This window comes from Dipodomys spectabilis, unplaced genomic scaffold (assembly GCF_019054845.1).
Source record: "Dipodomys spectabilis isolate Male_0828 unplaced genomic scaffold, ASM1905484v1 ptg000234l, whole genome shotgun sequence".
Lineage (NCBI taxonomy): Eukaryota > Metazoa > Chordata > Mammalia > Rodentia > Heteromyidae > Dipodomys > Dipodomys spectabilis.
This window is the reverse complement of record NW_024870911.1, coordinates 10,825,642-10,844,776: the sequence shown is the minus strand read 5'-3', so window position 1 is coordinate 10,844,776 and position 19,135 is coordinate 10,825,642. Positions and strand designations below refer to the sequence as shown.

At 42.0% G+C, this 19,135-nt stretch overlaps 1 protein-coding gene across 8 annotated transcripts in view; it reads right to left on the bottom strand.

Moving 5' to 3' along the window:
- Positions 1–19,135, bottom strand: part of Grip1 (glutamate receptor interacting protein 1) — a 607,772-nt gene that overhangs the window by 6,664 nt on the left and 581,973 nt on the right. For all 8 annotated transcript variants that reach the window (XM_042699087.1, XM_042699081.1, XM_042699083.1 and 5 more), the window contains 2 exons: positions 15,017–15,250; positions 871–1,017 (listed from right to left, as the gene is read on the bottom strand). In XM_042699087.1, the coding sequence (XP_042555021.1) occupies positions 871–1,017; positions 15,017–15,250 (381 nt within the window). The remainder of the gene's footprint in view (positions 1–870; positions 1,018–15,016; positions 15,251–19,135) is intronic.

Here is a 19,135-nt window from a genome sequence, read left to right as displayed (position 1 = left end):
GAACAGAACCATGCTTCTGGAAATGGGAACAGAAGATTGCAATGTTCAGATCCACATGCTTGTATTTTTTTTAAAGTGATATTAACTGCTTATGCGACAGGCATTGATTTTAGGATGAAGAATAGAGTGATGAGTAAAATCCTTGCCTTCATGGAATGAAATTCATATGGGCAAGAAAGAGTGAGAACTAACTAGTAGGAGGGCTGGGGGGGGGGGGGGGTAGAGTTCAGTGGTAGGGTGCCTGCCAAATAAGCACGAGGTCCTGAGTCCCAACCCTCATAACTGCCAAAAAATAAGTGAAGAAATAAGACCCAAACAATGAGGATGAAGTCTGCTGTGCTGGGAAAAGGAAGCAGGATAAAGGAGAAGAGACTGACGATAGAGCATTCTGGCAACGTACAAAGGCAGAGACCTGGAGAAGAGAAGGAGACTATGCATGGTTAGCAGTGCTGTAATACAAGCTCAGGAACAGCAGAGGCAAAGGTCCTGAGGAAAACGCACATGGTGTGTTAAGGAATGTCAGGAAGGCCTGGATAGGAAATATGCATATGTTCTAATGAAGAATCTAGAAGGGGCAGGATGTAACATTACTGGCACAAATCCAGTTGTAGTTAGAGAGAGCCAAGGCAGGATACTGGCAAGAGAGGGAAAGTGGCAGGGGTGTTGTTGGTCATGCTAAAGAAGAGAGGATGGAAAACTTTGCCAGAGCTGAAAATTCTTTATTCAGCTGTCCTTCACTCTTAATTCCACAATGGTGGTAACAAGTTTTCAATGAGGAAAGTACAAAGGGCCCAAGGGTATGTAGGATTTGGAGGAAGTTGCCAGGTATAAGTCAGTTACAAGGAATTCAGATCCCCTCTGAGTTCCTACCTGTAAGAGCCTGTCATAGGGCTTTAAGCCACCAAGATCACCTGGCCCCGCTGGACGAATATTTTTCACATACACGCCTTTCTCCAGCAAGCCATCTGCAACACTGAACCCAAAGTCCTCCATGCCAGAGTCCTTGAACAAGGTCACCTGAAAATAAGAAAACAGAAGGAGAGAGTTAGCAATGGGCTGGAGACTTTTGTCTCTGAAACTCTTAGTGAATAATCCAAAGTTCGGTAACATAGCAATTAGGAAGCTCCTCCATACCAGTGTTGTTTTTTTTTTTTTTTTCTCTAAAAGTTATCCTTGGAATTTGGAAAGTCCTATCCAAAATTGACAAAAGAACTAGAGATTCTTTTTGCTCCTTATTTGTTCCTCCTCTTCTTCTTCCTTCTCTAGTACTAGGGCTTGAACTCATGTTGGTTTGGGCCTACAATCCTCAGATCTCAGCCTCCTGAGTAGCTAGGATTGCAGGCATGCATCTCCAGTGCCCTATTCCATTTTGTTTTTAATTTAACTTAATTTTTTAAAATTTATTTATTTATTTTAGGTCGGTCGTGGTGCTTGAACTCTAGGCCTGGGTGCTGTCCCTGAGCTATTCAGCTCAAGGCTAGTGCTCTACTACTTGAGCCACAGTGCCACTGCCAGCCTTTTCTGTTTATGTGGTGCTGAGGAATTGAACCCAGGGCCTCATGCATATGAGGCAAAGACTCTACTGCTGAGCCACCTTCCCAGCCCCCTATTTTGTATATAAATTTCAGCCTTTAGGTAATATAGAGGAGAATTTCCTAAGGAAGGTGCCTTGTGCTATATTCCTGGGCAGCACCTGTTTGAGGAGAAGCGAGAAATGCTGGGATATTAGGTAATAAACCAAAGGCCTTTTCTTTTCTCCACTTCTGCCTGGAGCTGTGTTTTCTGTGAGCAAGTACCATGTAGTCCTTATTGCATTTGCCGTGGTACAACATTATAATCAACAAAACACATTTGAAAAGTCGTGAAAGTGCTCTTATAACAAACACCTGGTCCTGGGAATTGGCTTGATGGGTTTCCTCAGTGCATGTCTTAGGGTTTGGTTTAGCAACAAAGGTATCCAGCCTTCCATGCTATAATCTTGGGCTAACTCTCTAGGCACCCAAGGCAAGTCTACCAGCTTTCCCCAACCCTCATTCCAACATCTGACTTTTTTAGTCTCTGGTTAAATGGACAAATCATTTGTAGATTCACCATGTTCTAAAGCACAGGAAAAACAGTGAGCCAGAGAAAAAGAGGCTATCTTCCCAAAGCAACCACTTTGGCATGTATATAATGGTCACACACCCTCTAGGAGCTGGACCCTATGTCTGATGCTCTACTCATAACTTTACACTTCCTTATGCTGTGAGGTGGGGGGTCTGTTTTAATTAAAGTTTACAGGATGTTCTGTACAAAGGACTGATACATACTTGAACAATGATATGTGCTTCCTTTGTGTGTGTGTGTGTGTGTGTGTGCACGCGCGCGTGCACATATACACTTGATACACTTGTCTTCAAGCTTGGACTCAGGGTCTTATGGCTGGTGCTCTACCATTTGAGCCACAGCTACCATGGACTTCCTGCCCAGGCTTGTTTTGAACTTTAATCCTTCCATCTCAGCTTCCTGAGTAGCTATGATTATAGGCATGAGCCATTGGTGCCTGGCTGAGTTTACTTTTTTAAAACCACAATTTAAGAAATCTGTTTATTTTATGTAATTAGTGCATGGATACCTGCTTGGAAAATAGTAAAAAAAAATAGATCTAGGCAAGGCAAGGATAAGGACTATTATTACAGGTTTATTTTCTTACATCCAGTTATTTTACTTCAGAAAGGTATGAACATTGAAGGAAATACAAATGTGGTCAGTTTGAGGATTTTATTTTATGGAACAGAGAGTTAAATATCATGCTGACGTGGTCAATACTATTTACCAGCCAGCTATAGTGCTTATAGCCATCTTAGAGGTGAGGAAATTCAATTTTATAGAGGTTAAGTAATCCACCAAGGCCACAATGGAAATGAATGGTGGAGCCATGTCTATCAAAATCTAGGCACCAAGTGATTAAACATTATACTTTACCACTCAAAATGCTTTCTTTCATTGATCCCATCATGTAGACCTTTGGGTTTTGGTTTTGTGTTGTTGGGTTTTTTGAAGTATTTTTAAATCTCTGAAACCAGACTGTTCTGTAATTGATGGCATTTTGGATCCTATGAAATATGTCAAGTATATCAATATGTCAACTCTACCTGCCTCTTTCCCATAAGCACATTGAAGGAAAGTGTCAGAACTTTGCTACAACTTGTGTTAAGGGGATGGGAGAGATGTGCTGTGCTACTTATAGGAACTCCTGAACAGGAGCATATCTCAGGATCCTGGGAACAGACAAGCTGGGGTCCTGCCCCAGACTCCTAGATGGGATCATTATATCCACCTGCCACTGGGATGGAACGTTCCAGGCTCACTCAGTCAGTGTGTGTGTGTGTGTGTGTGTGTGTGTGTGTGTGTGTGTGTGTGTGTGTGTGCATGTGAACTGGACTCTACTATGTGCTACATCCTATGAAAAGGACTAAGGATATAAGGGATATTGTGTGTGTGTTGGGGGGAGGAGGGAGTAGGCATTCCCCTGTGAGCACAGCTATTGTGAGTTTCTAAAGTATTTGATTGAATCCTCCTAACATTTAATCCCATAAAATGAGTAAAAGTCTTAATTTTAACTGATTTTAACTGAGTTGACAAATAGAAAGTTGGTTGTTGTTTTTTTTTGGTTGGTTGTGGGGCCTGAACTCTGGGCCTGGGCGCTGTCCCTCAACTCTTCAGTGGTAGAGGAATAGCGCTCTACCACTTGAGCCACAGCTCCACTTCCGTTTGTTTCTGCTTATGTGGTGCTGAGGAATTGAACTCAGGGCCTCATGCATGCAAGGTAAGCACTCTACCACTGAGCCACCTTCCCAGCCCCTAGAAAGTTGTTTTAACCTGAGCAAATGATCTGATTGATTTCTGTGTATCAGTTTTTAAATTAACATATAGGGAATTTCATTGTGACATTTCCAATATGTATCTGTAGATCACTTTTGTAGGACTCAGTTGTGCAAGTATAAAGTAGTAACCCTAACTTTATTAATGATGTGTGTGTGTGTGTGTGTGTGTGTATGTGTGTGTGTGTGTGTGTGTCTTTGAAAAATCTGCTCTATATATGACATGAACATTGTGATGACAGGGAGAAGCAGTTAGGTCAAAGCGTGGGCTTTGTGGAAGTCACGAGAGATGACAGGTATATAATGCCTTCTATGATATCCCATCAGTCAGTGAGAAGCTGTCCCACTTTCGGTGGGTTCAGATGATTAACAGCCTAATTCCTTGACTGCATCAATATTTAATCTAATAGTCTAGCCACTGATGATCACTGTTTGAATCAATAAATTTTGTACTGGGGTTTCAAGTAATAACTTTTTTCTGCTCCTAACTTCCATATTTATTAGCTAGAATTATCTTGCATCTTTTAGGTAATCTTTGTCCCACTTGGAACCAGCTGTGGGGAGAGATAGAGGGAAGTACATTTCTATGGACTCTGACTGGTTGAGTAAGGGGATCAGTATCTGCTTTGAATACCTTGTTACAGTCTTGCGGTGCATAGAATATGAGTATTCAAAGCCTAAGCCTGTAATGGATTTTAGGAATCCATTTTGGTTTTTGGTCAGAGACATGTTTTCCAACATTTTCCTTAATCCTTGAATTTCACTGGTATGGGCTTGGAATTGTGAAATTCCTTATTGCTCATTTGGCCTATGATTCTTGGGTATTTGTTCCTTAAGCCAGAATCCAGGAGAGGCAACAATATGAGCAACAGCTAAAACTGCCAACACCAACACATTAGCCAAAGCACTCCAGACAGATGCTTACCAGAGTGGGCCAGCAGCACGCTTATCATCTTTAAAGTCACAGATAAGAGTCTTAGGACTTTCCTGCCCAAGCTTGTTTTGAACCTGGATCCTCAGCTCTCAACCTCCTGCATAGCTAGGATGATAGGCATGGGCCATTGATGGTTGGCTGGTAATAACAACTTAACAAAAATGAAATCAGCAAAAACAAACAAACAAACATACAAAAAAGAGCCAGGTGCCAGGGGCTCATGCCTATAACCCTAGCTACTCAGGAGGCTGAGATCTAAGGATTATAATATGAAGCCAGCCTGGGCAAGATATTCTGTGAGATTCTTATCTCTAATAAACTACTCAGAAAAAGCCAGAAGTGGCATTGCAGCTCAAGTGGTAGAGCACTAACCTTGAGCAAAAGGAAGCTCAGGGACAGTGCTTAGGCCAAGTTGAAGCCCAGGACTGGCAAAATAATAAAAAATAAAAAAGCCATAAAAGAGGAAATGACAGAATCAACAGCACAACAGTACAGAAATGGAAAGCAGAGCTAGCTACTCTCAAAGCAGCAATAATAACATATGCCATGTCACTCTGTTTGCCTGGAGATTGGTAGAGGATACTTTTGATTTATTTTGTGTCAAGTTCTAAGATTTTGAGGTTTAAGTTATATTTTTCTCAACTGATGAATTTCTTGCAGATGATTGCTTTTGATCTCCCCACAACTCTGTGTGAGAAAATCATTCTCTTTCTACTAATAAGGATACCAAGTCTGAAAAAAGTTGATGAAGTGATTTGTTCCAATAGCATGCAGAAACTCTAGGATTCATTACCACAATACCTGACCTCGTTTGCTGTGTTTCTCACACTCAACCATGTTTCTGTTATTTTTCTGACATATAATCTAGCTGGTCAGGAAGCCTTTATTCATTTCCAACTGCCCAACAGGCTAAAGATGAATAATTTATCATGTTTGCTGAGCTTCTTCTCATCACATCCCTCTTGTGGTTTTCTATGAATATCACATAAACTCCTGCTTTCCACTTCTTAAGACCACTATCCTAAGAGTTGGCTTATGTGAAACAAAACTTTTTTTTTTGGTATGGTTTTTATTCTAATCTCAGGGTTCCTCTGGGAAACCTGGGCCGTGAACATAATTGTAGTTTTTTTTCTTCTGTTCTATAAGAGCCAATTCACCTCTGGAGCTACATATTCTGGTCTAGGATACAGTTCTAAAGCTTAGTTCAATATTAATTGTGCTTCAGCTTGCACTTCAATTGCTTCTAGCCCATACCCCTAGCAGAAGCTGTTGATGGGAAGCCGAGAAACCCACTGAAATTCAGCTCTGTTTTACATTTCTGGGCAAATCTTCCTGACTTTCTGAACAATGTCCTTGAAGCAGAGATCAGAAATCCAAGGTTTGACACAGGGCACAGCTTTAGCAGCACAGCCGACTCTTCCCATTTTAAGGACAATCGCATGTGGCATCTTGAGCAAGTTACAATTAGTGACAGCCATCCTAGAAACAGATCTCTGGCCCTGACAGCCTCCTTATGGTTAAACTTTGTATTCAATAGCTTTAGGGACCAAATCAACATCTGATTCCTAGAGATGGAGCTGGCTTTCCTACAAATCACCAGGCACTTGGATTTACTCCTGGCAGATACCCAGGGGTAGTCTTGTTCCTTTAAACTTTACAGTTCAAATCATGTTGGTTTTGAGAATGGTCCTACCCTATCTGTGGGGCTAGAAGAAAACAATATTGAGCCCAATAAAATGCCATCTTCCCAACTGCCATTTTCCAGCCCAAGAGGAAGCAATCTTGTTCCTACCACTAAAAACTCAAATAGGCTCTGAGAGAAATTGGGTCAGAAAGGCAGCTGCTGTCTCTGTCTGGAGAGTATCCTTGGCAAAGGAGAGACAGGGCCAGCTGCCTCACACCATCTCCTGCTGTTCTTGGCCATTGGTTTGGCATTCAGCGCTGGAAAACTGAGGACTCGCCAATGAGATCAAGAGCTAGGCTGTTAGCTCTACATGTGAACCAGTAAAGGTTGCCTTGGTCTTTGGAGAGCTAGGTTGGAGGCCTAACCCAAGAAGCACCAGATTTGGGGGACAGAGGTATGCGATGCGTGCTTGATTCACTGCAGAGTACCTTCTCCAGTTCCTGTGTCTGGTGTCTTTGCTCAGTGCTGCCGGTTGCTAACTCATAGCATGCCCGTCCCTTGTACACATCTGCTTTCTAGCCATGGGTCACTGTAGTTTGACCCTCTTCCAGTTGATTCCCTCTGTAAATTACAGGCTTCTGTTTTCCTGAGCATCATCCTTCCTTGATTCAGCGGCCACTTGCAACCCTGGGAGGGGGGCATTCTCCACTCAGCCTCTGGGCCCGTGGGAATTGAGGCCCAGGCTCACTGTCATTTAGGAATGGTGAAAAGATGCAACTGACCAGACTCCTACTGCTCTGAGTACCATCTGGCCATGATTTAATTTCCTCATTCTAGGGTTGTGGATATTTAACATTACCGACAGCCTCGAACAAAGAAAACCCTGTATCCCATCTTAGGGAAAGAAAGAGCCAAGCCCCAGTTTAAACTGTTATTTGTCAGAGGACTGCAACTCTGCCACATAACAACATGGCTGAACAATTTGGAAAAATTGCTGCAGAGGGCTCCATAATGACATTAGGGAAACAGAATGACCTTAAGCAAGCTTCGTACTTGCAAGTGAGCATCCTGGAGATGACACAAAAATTTACAAGCTATAAATCATCATATTTGGCTTGTCACCAATGGCTCACACTTATAAACTCACACTTATAATCCTAGCTACTCAGAAGGCTGAGATCTGAGGATTGTATCTCAAAGTCACTAGAAGCAGGAAAGTACAGGAGACTCATATCCAATCAACTAATAAAAAATTAGAAGTTGATGGACACCAGTAGCTCATGTCTGTAATCCTAACTACTCAGGAGGCTGAAATCTGAGAATTGTGATTTTTAAACCAGCCCCCGCAGAAAATTCTGTGAGACTCATTTTCAATAAACCATCAAAAAGCTGGAAGTGAGGCTGTTGCACAAGTGGTAAAGCACTAGCCTTGAGCAAAAAAGCTCAGGGACATTGCATAGGCCCTGATTTTGAGCCATAGAACCTGGGAGAAAAAAAAAACCCCAAAAAAATAGAAGTGAAGGTGTGGCTCAAGAGGTAGAGCACTCACTTTGAGTCAAAGCAAAAAAAGCTAAGGGCCCAGTACCAGTGTGCATGGGTGCATGCACATGCATGCACGCATGCATGCACGCACATACACACACACTCAACATATTTGATAACAGAGATAACAAGCATTACAAGAAGAGATTCTCAGGCAAGGGGATGACTTAAGGGAAAGTCATTAACATTTCTAAAGAGAGGTAGTAGAGAATACTTGACAAAAGGAGTAAGACAAATGATCAGAACCACAAACAAGACACTGCTGCCTAACATGCTGGCCTCAGGGTCATCAGAGACTAAGGATGGCAAGTCTATGTGACTTAGATTCTGCTCCTCAGAGCTCACACTGCAAAGGTAGATGACAACTCATAGAAAAGTAATAAGATGCAAAGTGAGTTTCGTCTAGCAGAGATGCAAATGATTTCTATTCTGCCCTTAGAAAAGGTAACTTCAAAGATAGATACTGAGCAGTTCGACTCTCATGCAAAAATCTTACTCTTTTCTTCACTGAATGATATGTACACACACACAGACACACACACACACACACACAGACACACACCCACACACCCACACCCTGCTGCTATTCCTTGTTTCTGAGTTAAATATGTATCTTTTTTGACATGAGCCAATCATTTGTATAAAAAGGATGCTTTTTACATTTTAAACACATGTGAACAGAGGGCCATATGCATATATATGCAATTTAGTGAGTTTTTCTTTTTCTTTTCTTTTTTGCCAGTTGTAGGGCTTGAACTCAGGGTCTGGACACTATCCCTGCGCTTCTTTTGCTCAAGGCTAGCGCTCTAGCAGTTAAGCCACAGCGCCACCTCTGGCCTTTTCTGTTTATGTGGTACTGAGGATTCAAATCCAGGGCTTCATGCATGGTAGGCAAGCACTCTACCACTAAGTCCATATACATGCAATTTAGTTAACTAAAGTATACAATATGCAGGAGTGAATCCCCATGGAGTGAAACCTTCAAACAATCAACAAATTAACAAAATGAATATCAGGAAGCTGAAATGAGATTGAATGAGGATGGAGGCTAGCGGATGGATGAATGTCAAAGGGAGCAGGACAAATACAGGAAGAATATCCAATATGTGAATGTGAGAAAGGAAGTGAAAATGTGAAATGAGTCTAGGGGGAGGGAAAAGGCGGGAGGGGAGACAATGATGGAAGGAGTGACTCCGACCAAGCAGCACTGGACACATGGGGCTGGGAAGGTGGCTCAGTGGTAGAGCGCTTGCCTTGCATGCCTGAGGCCCTGGGTTTGATTCCTCAGCACCACATAAGCAAAAAGAAAAAAGCTGGAAGTGGTACTGTGGCTCACTGTAGAGCACTAGCCTTGAGCTGAAGAGCTGAGGGACAGCGCCCAGGCCCAGAGTTCAGGCCCCACGACCGGACCCGAAAAAAAAAAAAAAAAAGAAGCACTGGACACTTAAGTGGACATGTTAGATTGTAACCTCTTTGTAAAAACTTTAATGTCTTAAAAAACTTTTCAAAAGTACTTTTGAGAAGAATCACAAACAAAAAGTGCTAATGAAAAGAATGCATTTTAAGAATTGACAGTGATGAATGCCATTATTATGACCCAACTCCAACCCTTGTTCCCTCACTGACTTCTGCCCCTGAGGTAGCAGACTATGCTGGTTAGGCCCAAGTGGTAGTGTGCCCATTTCTTTGTGTAGAAGTCTCCTGGTTTTCATATCCACCCATCTGGACTTAGGGAATTGTGTTGAGCTTGTTCAAGTCTGGGCTGCATAGGAGATCTTATTTTCTGAGCTTCTAATAATCAGGCCTTGACAGGACTCTGAATGATGGTGACTTCATTGCGAAAAATGCTATTTTGTGATATCTCCCTCTCTTGATTACAGGGTAATTCCTGCTTTATCAAGCAAGAAAATAGAGGTATACAGAAATGGCATGGCTAATGAGTGGCAGACTTAAGAGCCAAAGCTGGATGTTCCTGACAATAAAGCCCGTGTTCTAGTCATCATTCCTTGCCTGAAGAAATAAATGCAAAGAGTGATAGACAACAGCAGAAAGCTCCCATGTTTACTGTGTTGCTTTTACCTTTTAATGATTTCCACCGCAGATAGATCTGTACTAGTTATTTGGAGAACTGTGTTTGGCATGAGGGCTTGTATGATCTTGAGTGTTGACTTCTAATATTGCGTGAAGAAATATCCACATGCAAGAAAAAGTTGTCTTTTTAGTTCATATTTCCTCTTAGTTCCAGGCTTGTTCCTGACTCAAAGCATTAGACTCTTTCCACAGAGCAAACCATGTATGTATGTATGTATATATGTATATATGTAATGCTGGTCCTGGGGCTTGAACTCAGGGCCTGAGCACTGTCCTTCAGCTTTTGTGCTCAAGGCTAGCACTCTATCACTTGAACCACAGCTCCACCTCCAGCTTTTTTTGGTGTTTAGTTGGAGCTAAGAGTCTCAGGGATAAAAAAAAAAAGAGAGAGAGAGAGAGAGTCACAGGGACTTTCCTACCTGGGCTGACTTTGAACTGTGATTCTCATTTCTCAGCCTCCTGAGTAGTTAGGATTACAGGTGGGAGCCACTGGTGCTCAGCCACCGAACCAAACAACTTTAACACATCAAGAAGAGCAAAATTCCCTTGTCTGTAAACTCAGATGTTGCAAGTACAAAGTGACCTTGTCTGCTGGAAGAGCTGATGTGGGCAAAAACAGATGTGAGCAGCAGCTTCCTCATAAGTGATTCAGATGTCCCAGCTTTGTGCCACTAACAGCTATAAATAAAGGCAGGCTCTGGGAAATTATGAAATTATTTTAAAAGCCTTTCTGAAAAAAGATAAACAAAAATAACTGCATAGAATTGCAAAACATAATTTTATTGAAAACTTTGATTGATGAAGATAAGGGAATGTCAACATGCATATATATGTGTGTGTGTTTGTGCCAGCGTGTGCACGTGTGCACGCATGTGTGCGCCACTATTGGTGCTGGAACTCAGGGCCTCATGCTTGCTTGGCTTTTTCTTTCATGACTGGCACTCTACCACTTGAGCCATAACTCCGCTTTTGGCTTTTTCCTGGCTAATTGGAGATATGAGTCTTATGGAATTTTCTGCCCAGGCCTGCTTCAAATTGTGATTCTCAAGATCTCAGCCTCCTAAGTAATTAGGATTACAGGCTTGAGCCACCAGTGCTTGTCAATTTTCACTTTCCTTTTTAAGTTCAAGTGCTTTTAATATGAAAAACCTTCCTCTGTGCACAAAAGATTTTTTTTGTATTAGGGTGTGCAAGGAAGTGAAGCTGAGAATTCATCTGAGACACAGATGAAGTGCACACCAAGGGATATTTAAACTTCAGCAGGAAAAGAAGGTTATCAATGAAGTGTAGCTGAGATCACACGCTCCTTATCTGCAAAGAGCAAGAATGTGTGATAAGCTGAAGTTCAAAACAGAATTCATTTTAGAGATAGCATGTGGAAGCTCCAGGGCCCAGATGTAGTCTCTTTTTCTTTTCAGCCTGCCACCTGTTGCTGCCTGAATTTCACTGAATCACAGCAATCAGCACCTGCAGTTAACGACACATATGAAGTGTTTCACGCTCTCCAGTCAGCGATGAGTCCACTGAAGGGGGTTGCTAAAATGTAGGTCATTGACTCACATTCCCTGAAAATAAGTCAGGATAGAACTTAGGACTCTACTACATGGTGTGTGTGTGCACATACACATGTGCATGCACGCATTTTGAGTACAATTTATTTTGGCCTGTGCACCTGCGCCAAGTGTCAATGTCCTAAGGGGATTTGGCATCACTTTTCCTGGACCTCTTCATCGTTCCCTCTATTCCCCACATTAAGTACTAAATCACTTCAGTGCTAACTACCACCTACTTTTACAAAACCAGGACAGGCTGCATGTCTCTATTCATAAAGTCAGGAATGACAACTAGATTTCCATCTTCAGGAGGGAATGTGGGCAATCTGAAGGAAAGTCTGCCCAGATGGGAGGAGCTTCAGACAATGAATGAAAAACATTTAGAGATTGGGACCTTCCAAAGGTCTGAAGGAAGAAAAAGATTGGAAGGAAAGCATGGGTAGAAAACGAGGAACAAATGATGGAGAATAGGCTGAGATGCAAGTGGTAGGTAAGCCAGCACTTCATTCTTCTTGTGTGTAGATGATGTTAGTGACCTTTCAAGGAAATGGTATTGTTTCAGCTTTTTTCCCCCCTTTTATTTTCTTTCCCTCAATGGGATGGATCTTTGTGTATTTAGTTGTTTTTCTTGCTGAAATCTTATCTTGATGAAGATATAAGTGACATAGATTTTACAGGTGCTGGCCTGGACATAAATAAGCCCAAACTTCAACTAAATGACGGAAACAGGCAAATAACACCACACGTGTTCAGTATGGTTTGTTATTTGCCTCACCCGGCCTATCCACACTGGTCTTTGTAGCCTTGTTGGAATCCTCCCAATAGATTTGTTCAAGAATGGCTTCCAGTTGGGGTTTGGGGTACTGAAAACCAGCCCGTGTTCTGCTTGCCAAGACTTCAGCATGGGTTGTCTTCAACTTGGAAGCGGGTAGAACTTTTCTAATTCCCCATCCCTTTTTCTTCATGCCATCACACAAGTTTAAGATAGGACAATAGTCATATTCAACAACGGTCAGTTCCATTAACAACTCAGTATGATTTTTCTCAATGCCAAGTAATCTTTCCATGTTCAAAAGACACCCACATATAAGAAACTAGCACAATTAACAGCTATCACTTTCAGGTCAGTATCTTTCCTACCATTTCCATTCTCAATTGCTTCAGCACTGGAGAGTGCTCAGCAATGTACATTTCTGATAGCTTACACCAAACCTGAATACTTGAACTGAACAACTGAATTCCTTTAAAAAGGACATACCTGAAATGTGAGCATAAGCTCCTCCATGAGTTCCACAGTACCAGTCTCAACAAGGAAATTTTAGGGGCTTTATTAGGCCAGGATAACACTTTGAAAACATTACTCTACTGGGGAGCAGACAGAAGAAAAGTGAAACTGCATGGGAAAAGCACTTACTGCCAGGATTTAGGAGAAATCAATGAGATGAAAGGGGAACAGAAATACCACTTATCAGGTCAAGGTGGCCCATCTGTGTGTGTGTGTGTGTGTGTGTGTGTGTGTGTGTGTGTGTGTGTGTGTGAGAGAGAGAGAGAGAGAGAGAGAGAGAGAGAGAGAGAGAGAGAGAGAGAGAGAGAGATTTTTTGGCCCCCCAAGTCCACACACTGTCACATAAATGTTCCAATTAGTCCATCCACTGCCACTCATTATGCCAATCAGTAGCAGACATATACTTTTTCTTTCCTTTTAATTAAGATCTAAATTTTAACAGAGCCACATGTCTTAAACTTCAGCTCTAACAACTTCTGCATCCAATTCGCTGTCATTATCGCTGCTGCATGCTTTCAGTGCAGGGAGAATTGGGAGACAGGTCTTTGTGTTTCTAACCCATCAATACCTGTTCTTTGAGGAGCCTGCTTCACTCCAGAAAGAGAAAAAAAATGATGATTTTATGCTTGTTATTTTTTCTCATCCTATAATCAGTACCTGCTGAGAAGGGCTATTGTGTGCATGCAGAATACAGATAGCACTTAGTAGGCAATCAATACAACCTTTCTGTGTTATCCAATGTTGTCTTCTCTGCCTGGGAAGAAACTGAGGGAAGACAGTGTTCATGGGCTGTGTGGGGATCAGGAGGGCCAGCCCTCTCCTCAACCTGGAATCTATGGCTTCTTCAACTTAATCATGGTGGGAGTTCCTCCAGCCTCATGGTGTGGGTCAATTAGTGTATTGGGATATATGAATTGCCAAGCCCAAGCATCCTTTCAGGGTAATAGGGTAAACAAGCTACATATGGCCTATAGCTAACCCGGGGTCCTCAGCCTAAAATGTCAGAAATATCCTTGCCCTTCTGTAATCCCTCCGAATGCACACAGCTCCAATTCTAGGCAAAGGCCTCGTGGTGGCTATTTGCATTCTAAGCATCACAGTCTTTGCTATCCCTTTGTACATGCCTCCCATCTTCTACCTTCTTCTGCTGACTCAACAGCCATGTTTGGGAAGTCTCTCTTGTTCCCTCATGGTGGGTGGCGACTCCAAGGCTTCCAGGCTTGCATCTATCATTGTACTGATCTCATTATCTCCCCGGTTTCCAAGTAGACTGTGTGCTCTCTGGGGATTTGCAATACCTTCTTTGAGTGAATGAACGCACAGCCTAGTTGTGAAATAAATGGATAAACTGTGTGGTCGAAGCCGGCTTCCCATACTTTCCCTTTCTTTCAACATATATTTGACAGCTACAAATGAAATAGCTAGATTTTATAGTGTACTAGGATACTGAAGTCTTTAGAAGAAAGTGGCCACATTAAGTCTTCTCAATTTTAGCGTGCGTGAGGGTATCTCATTGCTACCATTCCACATGTTTCCAATGTATTCCAACTAATCTCAGCACCTCTATCATTCTCTCTGACCTCCTTCTCAAACGGTTTTTATCAGGCTTCATTGTTCTAATTTTATTTTTGTATTTTTTTTGGTCATGGGGCTTGAACTCTGAGCCGGGTGCTGTTCCTGAGCTGTTCAGCTCAAGGTGAACACTCTACCACCCGAGCCACAAGACCATTTTCGGTTTTCTGGTGATTCATTGGAGATAAGAGTCTCATGGACTTTCTGCCCAGGCTGGCTTTGAACCTCAATCCTCAGATCTCAGCCTCCCGAGTAGCTAGGATTACAGACTTGAGCCACTGGGGCCTGTCACTGTTCTATTTTTATAGTTTTGCGTTGTAAATACTCCCTGATAAATACATTGCTTGAGAGCCATTCTTCTTTGTTTCACCCAGGAAAAAAGGATCTTCCCTTTTCCACCCAGGGATGTTGTTTTGAGAATAACGTCTCTGGCTTTTTGTCCTAGGCGGAGACCACATGAGAATGTCATTACTTGCAGGTGCATCAGCGCATCTGTACCAGGCAGAGTGGTACTGCATTTGCCCAAAGGGAGAGGAAAATAAGCTGACTGACCTTGTGCAGCTCCACAGGAGTTGGGGACATGATCTCCTTTATTTCTTGTTTCATTTTTCTCAGTGTCACAGACTTCCTGCCCACGTCTGAGGGCAGGGTGTTGCTCCGAGTTGTTTGGCTGTAGTGTGGTCGAGAGCTGCTCCTTTCCTGGAAGCTGGCCTGTCGCCCCAGCTGACTGCGAGGTGTTGGAGCCTCATGATTCAAACTCATAGTGCTCCCCGACATGATTGTTGCCTGTGGCATTGACAATTTTCAGAAACAATTAAGCCACGCATAAAGAAAGGATTTGGTTGCTCAGCATTAAGCACAATCCTCCTTCTGCCCAGTCAAAGTCAAAATACAGTCTCTTCAGGGCATAACCAAAGGCTGGAGAATGGACATACTAATTGAACTATGAAAGTCTGGAAAACGCTTTGTAAGTTACATTTATAATGCACATCTTAAATCCAATGTAAGGACTTAAGCCCTTGAGTTTATTTAAACAAATACCACCTCTAGCAGTTTTTAAAATGAGTTGAAGAGTTCCAACATTTGCTTACTACAAACTGCATTTTAAACATTAACTTTCTATCAACTGGGTTCAAAGAGCTGGGATTCAAAAGGCCACCTTACACAAATGGGATTCAATGCACCTTAAAAGAAATGAATGAAAGCTGGGCGCTGGTGGCTCACGCCTGTAATCCTAGCTACTCAGGAGGCTGAGATCTGAGGATCTTGGTTCAAAGCCAGCCCGGGCAGGAAAGTCTGTGAAACTCTTATCTCCAATAAACCACCAGAAAACTGGAAGTGTCACTGTAGCTCAAGTGGTAGAGCGCTAGCCTTGAGCTGAAGAGCTGAGGGACAGTGCTCAGACCCAGAGTTCAAGCCCCACGACTGACAAAAAAAAAAAAAAAAAAAAGAAATGAATGAGCTGGGTGTTGGTGACTCACACCTGTAATCCTAGCTACTCAGGAGGCTGAGATCTGAGGATCAGGGTTCAAAGCCAGCCCTAGCAGGAAAGTCTGTGAGACTCTTATCTCCAATTAACCACCAGAAAACTGAAAGTGGTACTGTGGCTCAAATTGGTAGAGTGCTAGCTTTGAACAAATAAAGCTTTGGGACAATGACCAGACCCTGAGTTAAAGCCCCATGACAAGAGAAAGAAGAAGAAGAACAACAACAAGAAGAACAACAAGAAGAAGACGTAGGAGGAGGAAGAGGAGGAGGAGGAGGAAGAGGGAGAAGAAGGAGAAGAAGAAGAAAAAGAAGGAGGAGGAGGAGGAGGAGGAAGAGAAGAAGGAGAAGAAGAAGAAAAAGAAGAAGGAGGAGGAGGAGGAGGAGGAGGAAGAGAAGAAGAAGAAGAAAAAGAAGAAGGAGGAGGAGGAGGAGGAAGAGAAGAAGAAGAAGAAGAAGAAGAAGAAGAAGAAGAAGAAGAAGAAGAAGAAGAAGAAGAAGAAGAAGAAGAAGAAGAAGAAGAAGAAGAAGAAGAAGAAGAAGAAGAAGAAGAAGAAGAAGAAGAAGAAGAAGAGGAGGAGGAGGAGGAAGGAGAAGAAGAAGAGGAAGGAGAAGAAGAAGAGGAGGAGGAGGAGGAAATATCTCTGCTTCCAACTGGAGCTAATGATGGGCTGGAATGTTATTATTGCAAGTCAAGAGGTCTCTTCAATTTCCCTACACTATATTATCTTTCACCTAGCTAAATGGCCTGACCCAGAAGCTTGTAGATCAGGTAGGCTTTCACATCTCTTGGCATGGGTCAGTGTTTCTTAGAAATGGCCTATGTGAGCCAGATACCTGTGCTTCCTGCCTAGGATCCTTGCTACTTGGAAGGCTGAGTTTGGGTAAATCATGGTTTGAAAGCCAGTCTGAGCAAAATGTATGGGAGATCCCTTTTCATCCGACAGCTGGGTGCAGTGACATGGACTTATCATCTTAACTATGTGGGTGGTGGAGACTGGTCTCAGGCCAGCCATAGCAGGAAAGTCTGCAGACTCTGCCTCAATGGGAAGAAGCTTTGTATGGTGGTGTATAGTTGTCATTGCAGCAATGATGCAGTAGAAAGAGAATAGGAGGATCATAGGCTAAAGCACACACCTGAGCAGAAAGTAACTGGGGCTCAGCAGTAGAGTATCTATCTAGAAAGCATGAGGCCTTGAATTTAAACTTCAGTACATTGGAAGGAAGGAAAGATGGAAGGAAGGAAGGAAAGAAGAGTGCGAGAGAGGGAGGGAGGGAGGGAGGGAAATGAAAATAAAAGAAAACAAGAGAAGATAAAAGAAATAGCTTTTGTGTAAGATCTTCAGAGAGGTTAAAAATAATAATTTTTTTGTTATTGGATTCAACCCTGTGGCTCAAAAGCTGTTTTGAGGAGTTTGTTCAGCTTCAGAAATATTCCTGCATAATTCAAAAGCAATGTCAAGATTAGGTCCCAGAGATGAGTGAGTATCAGAACTAGAACAAAAAGAACTTAAAATCTTCATCTTGTTGGGGATGTTCATGTCTCATGCTAAAATCCTAAAAATATGACCTTAGCCAGCTCTGTTCTCTTGGCTCTGATGGTTCCATACCGGTAAAGTGTCATTGGTAGTTCTGTACGAAACCATAGGAACAGAAAAGAAGTTCAGATGTATGTGATGGAAAGAAACACCTGTTTATATGAACACTAATGATGAAAGTAACACAGCTTTATTTGTTGAGCCCTTTGAACATATTCGTTTACCTAAGCTTCACACGAACTCTATGAGGTAGATGTTTTCAATTCTTCCTAAATTCCTAATGTAGGACAGGAGACTTGGGCACAAAGGCTGACTTGTCCAAGGTCACATAAAAAGTAAGGGAGCTATCTAGAACTATTTATCAGGGAGCTTACTGCAAAATAAGCAGCACTTCATTTGTCATCTAAGATTTCAGAGCTCTAACTGTTACCTGGTGTTCAGCTACTAAGTCTTTGAATAATTGCAAAGAATTGCACACATGTAAATGTATCCAACAACTCTGTGGAGAAAGAAACAAAGCAAGTAAACATGAGTATTCTGCCTAAGTCAGCCAGCTCACTGAAAAGAAGATGATTGTTCCAAAAAAAGTCCTTGTTGATTTCTGAATATTAATACATGCTAATATATATGTCTGTTGTGCATACCTCACACTTAAATGACCCTAGTGGTATCATAATTACTCTACCTCCCTAATTCAAATGTGGTAAAAGATGATAACTGAATAAGTTTAGCAAATTGCAGACAACCTGGGATAGAACCCAGCAAGCTAGCTCTACACTCCCTAGCTACATAGCTTCTCATTCCACTGTGAGTTTGACCATAAAGACGTCCTTTGTTTTGGTCAGTCGTGGGGCTTGAACTCTGGGCTTAGGCACTGTTCCTCGGCTCTTCAGCTCAGAGCAAGCACTCTACCACTTGAGCTACAGCGCCACTTCCGGTTTTCTGGAGGTTAATTAGAGATAATAGTCTCACGGACTTTCTCTTGTGGAAAGGGGTTAAAGCTTTTAAATGAACTGGTGTGATCAATGCAAACTTAAAAGGACCAAGCTTGATGAGATTTTTCCATAATCAGCTACGTTGGTGTCATGGTATGTCTTTTATTTTATGGAACTTACATAGATCATTTCTGTGTTTATTGTGCCTGGCAGCACCCAGTGTTTGCTTTCCTGCCAAAGTGAGCATCTATCTATTATTTTTACCTACTTAGACTAGTTAGCCTGCTTTGTTTATGCTTATTTTGTTTTAACATCATTTTTCATGGACCAGCCAGAATCACAATGGAAGTAAAATACTTAATCACTACATCTAGGAGATGACAGTTTTGGGCCAGTGAGTCCTAGGTGCTTTAGAAGGAGTTCAAATGGTTTTACCAAGGGTTCTAATTGGCGAGATCAGGTCTCTTCCATAATTCTTTAATTAAAGTTTTTAAAATATGACTGGATTGCTTTGTTTAAAGTGAAATGCAAATGGACTAGCTGTATCCCTCCAAAAATATAAAAGTTAAAAGCACAAATATAATTTATACTTAGCTAAACCTCCTTCTACTATGCCAAGCAGAAAAAAAAGTTAAACGAGCATTCATTAATCAAGGAATGGAAGACATAATAATACTTGATTTTATCTAACATTTAACCGAACATTTATTAAA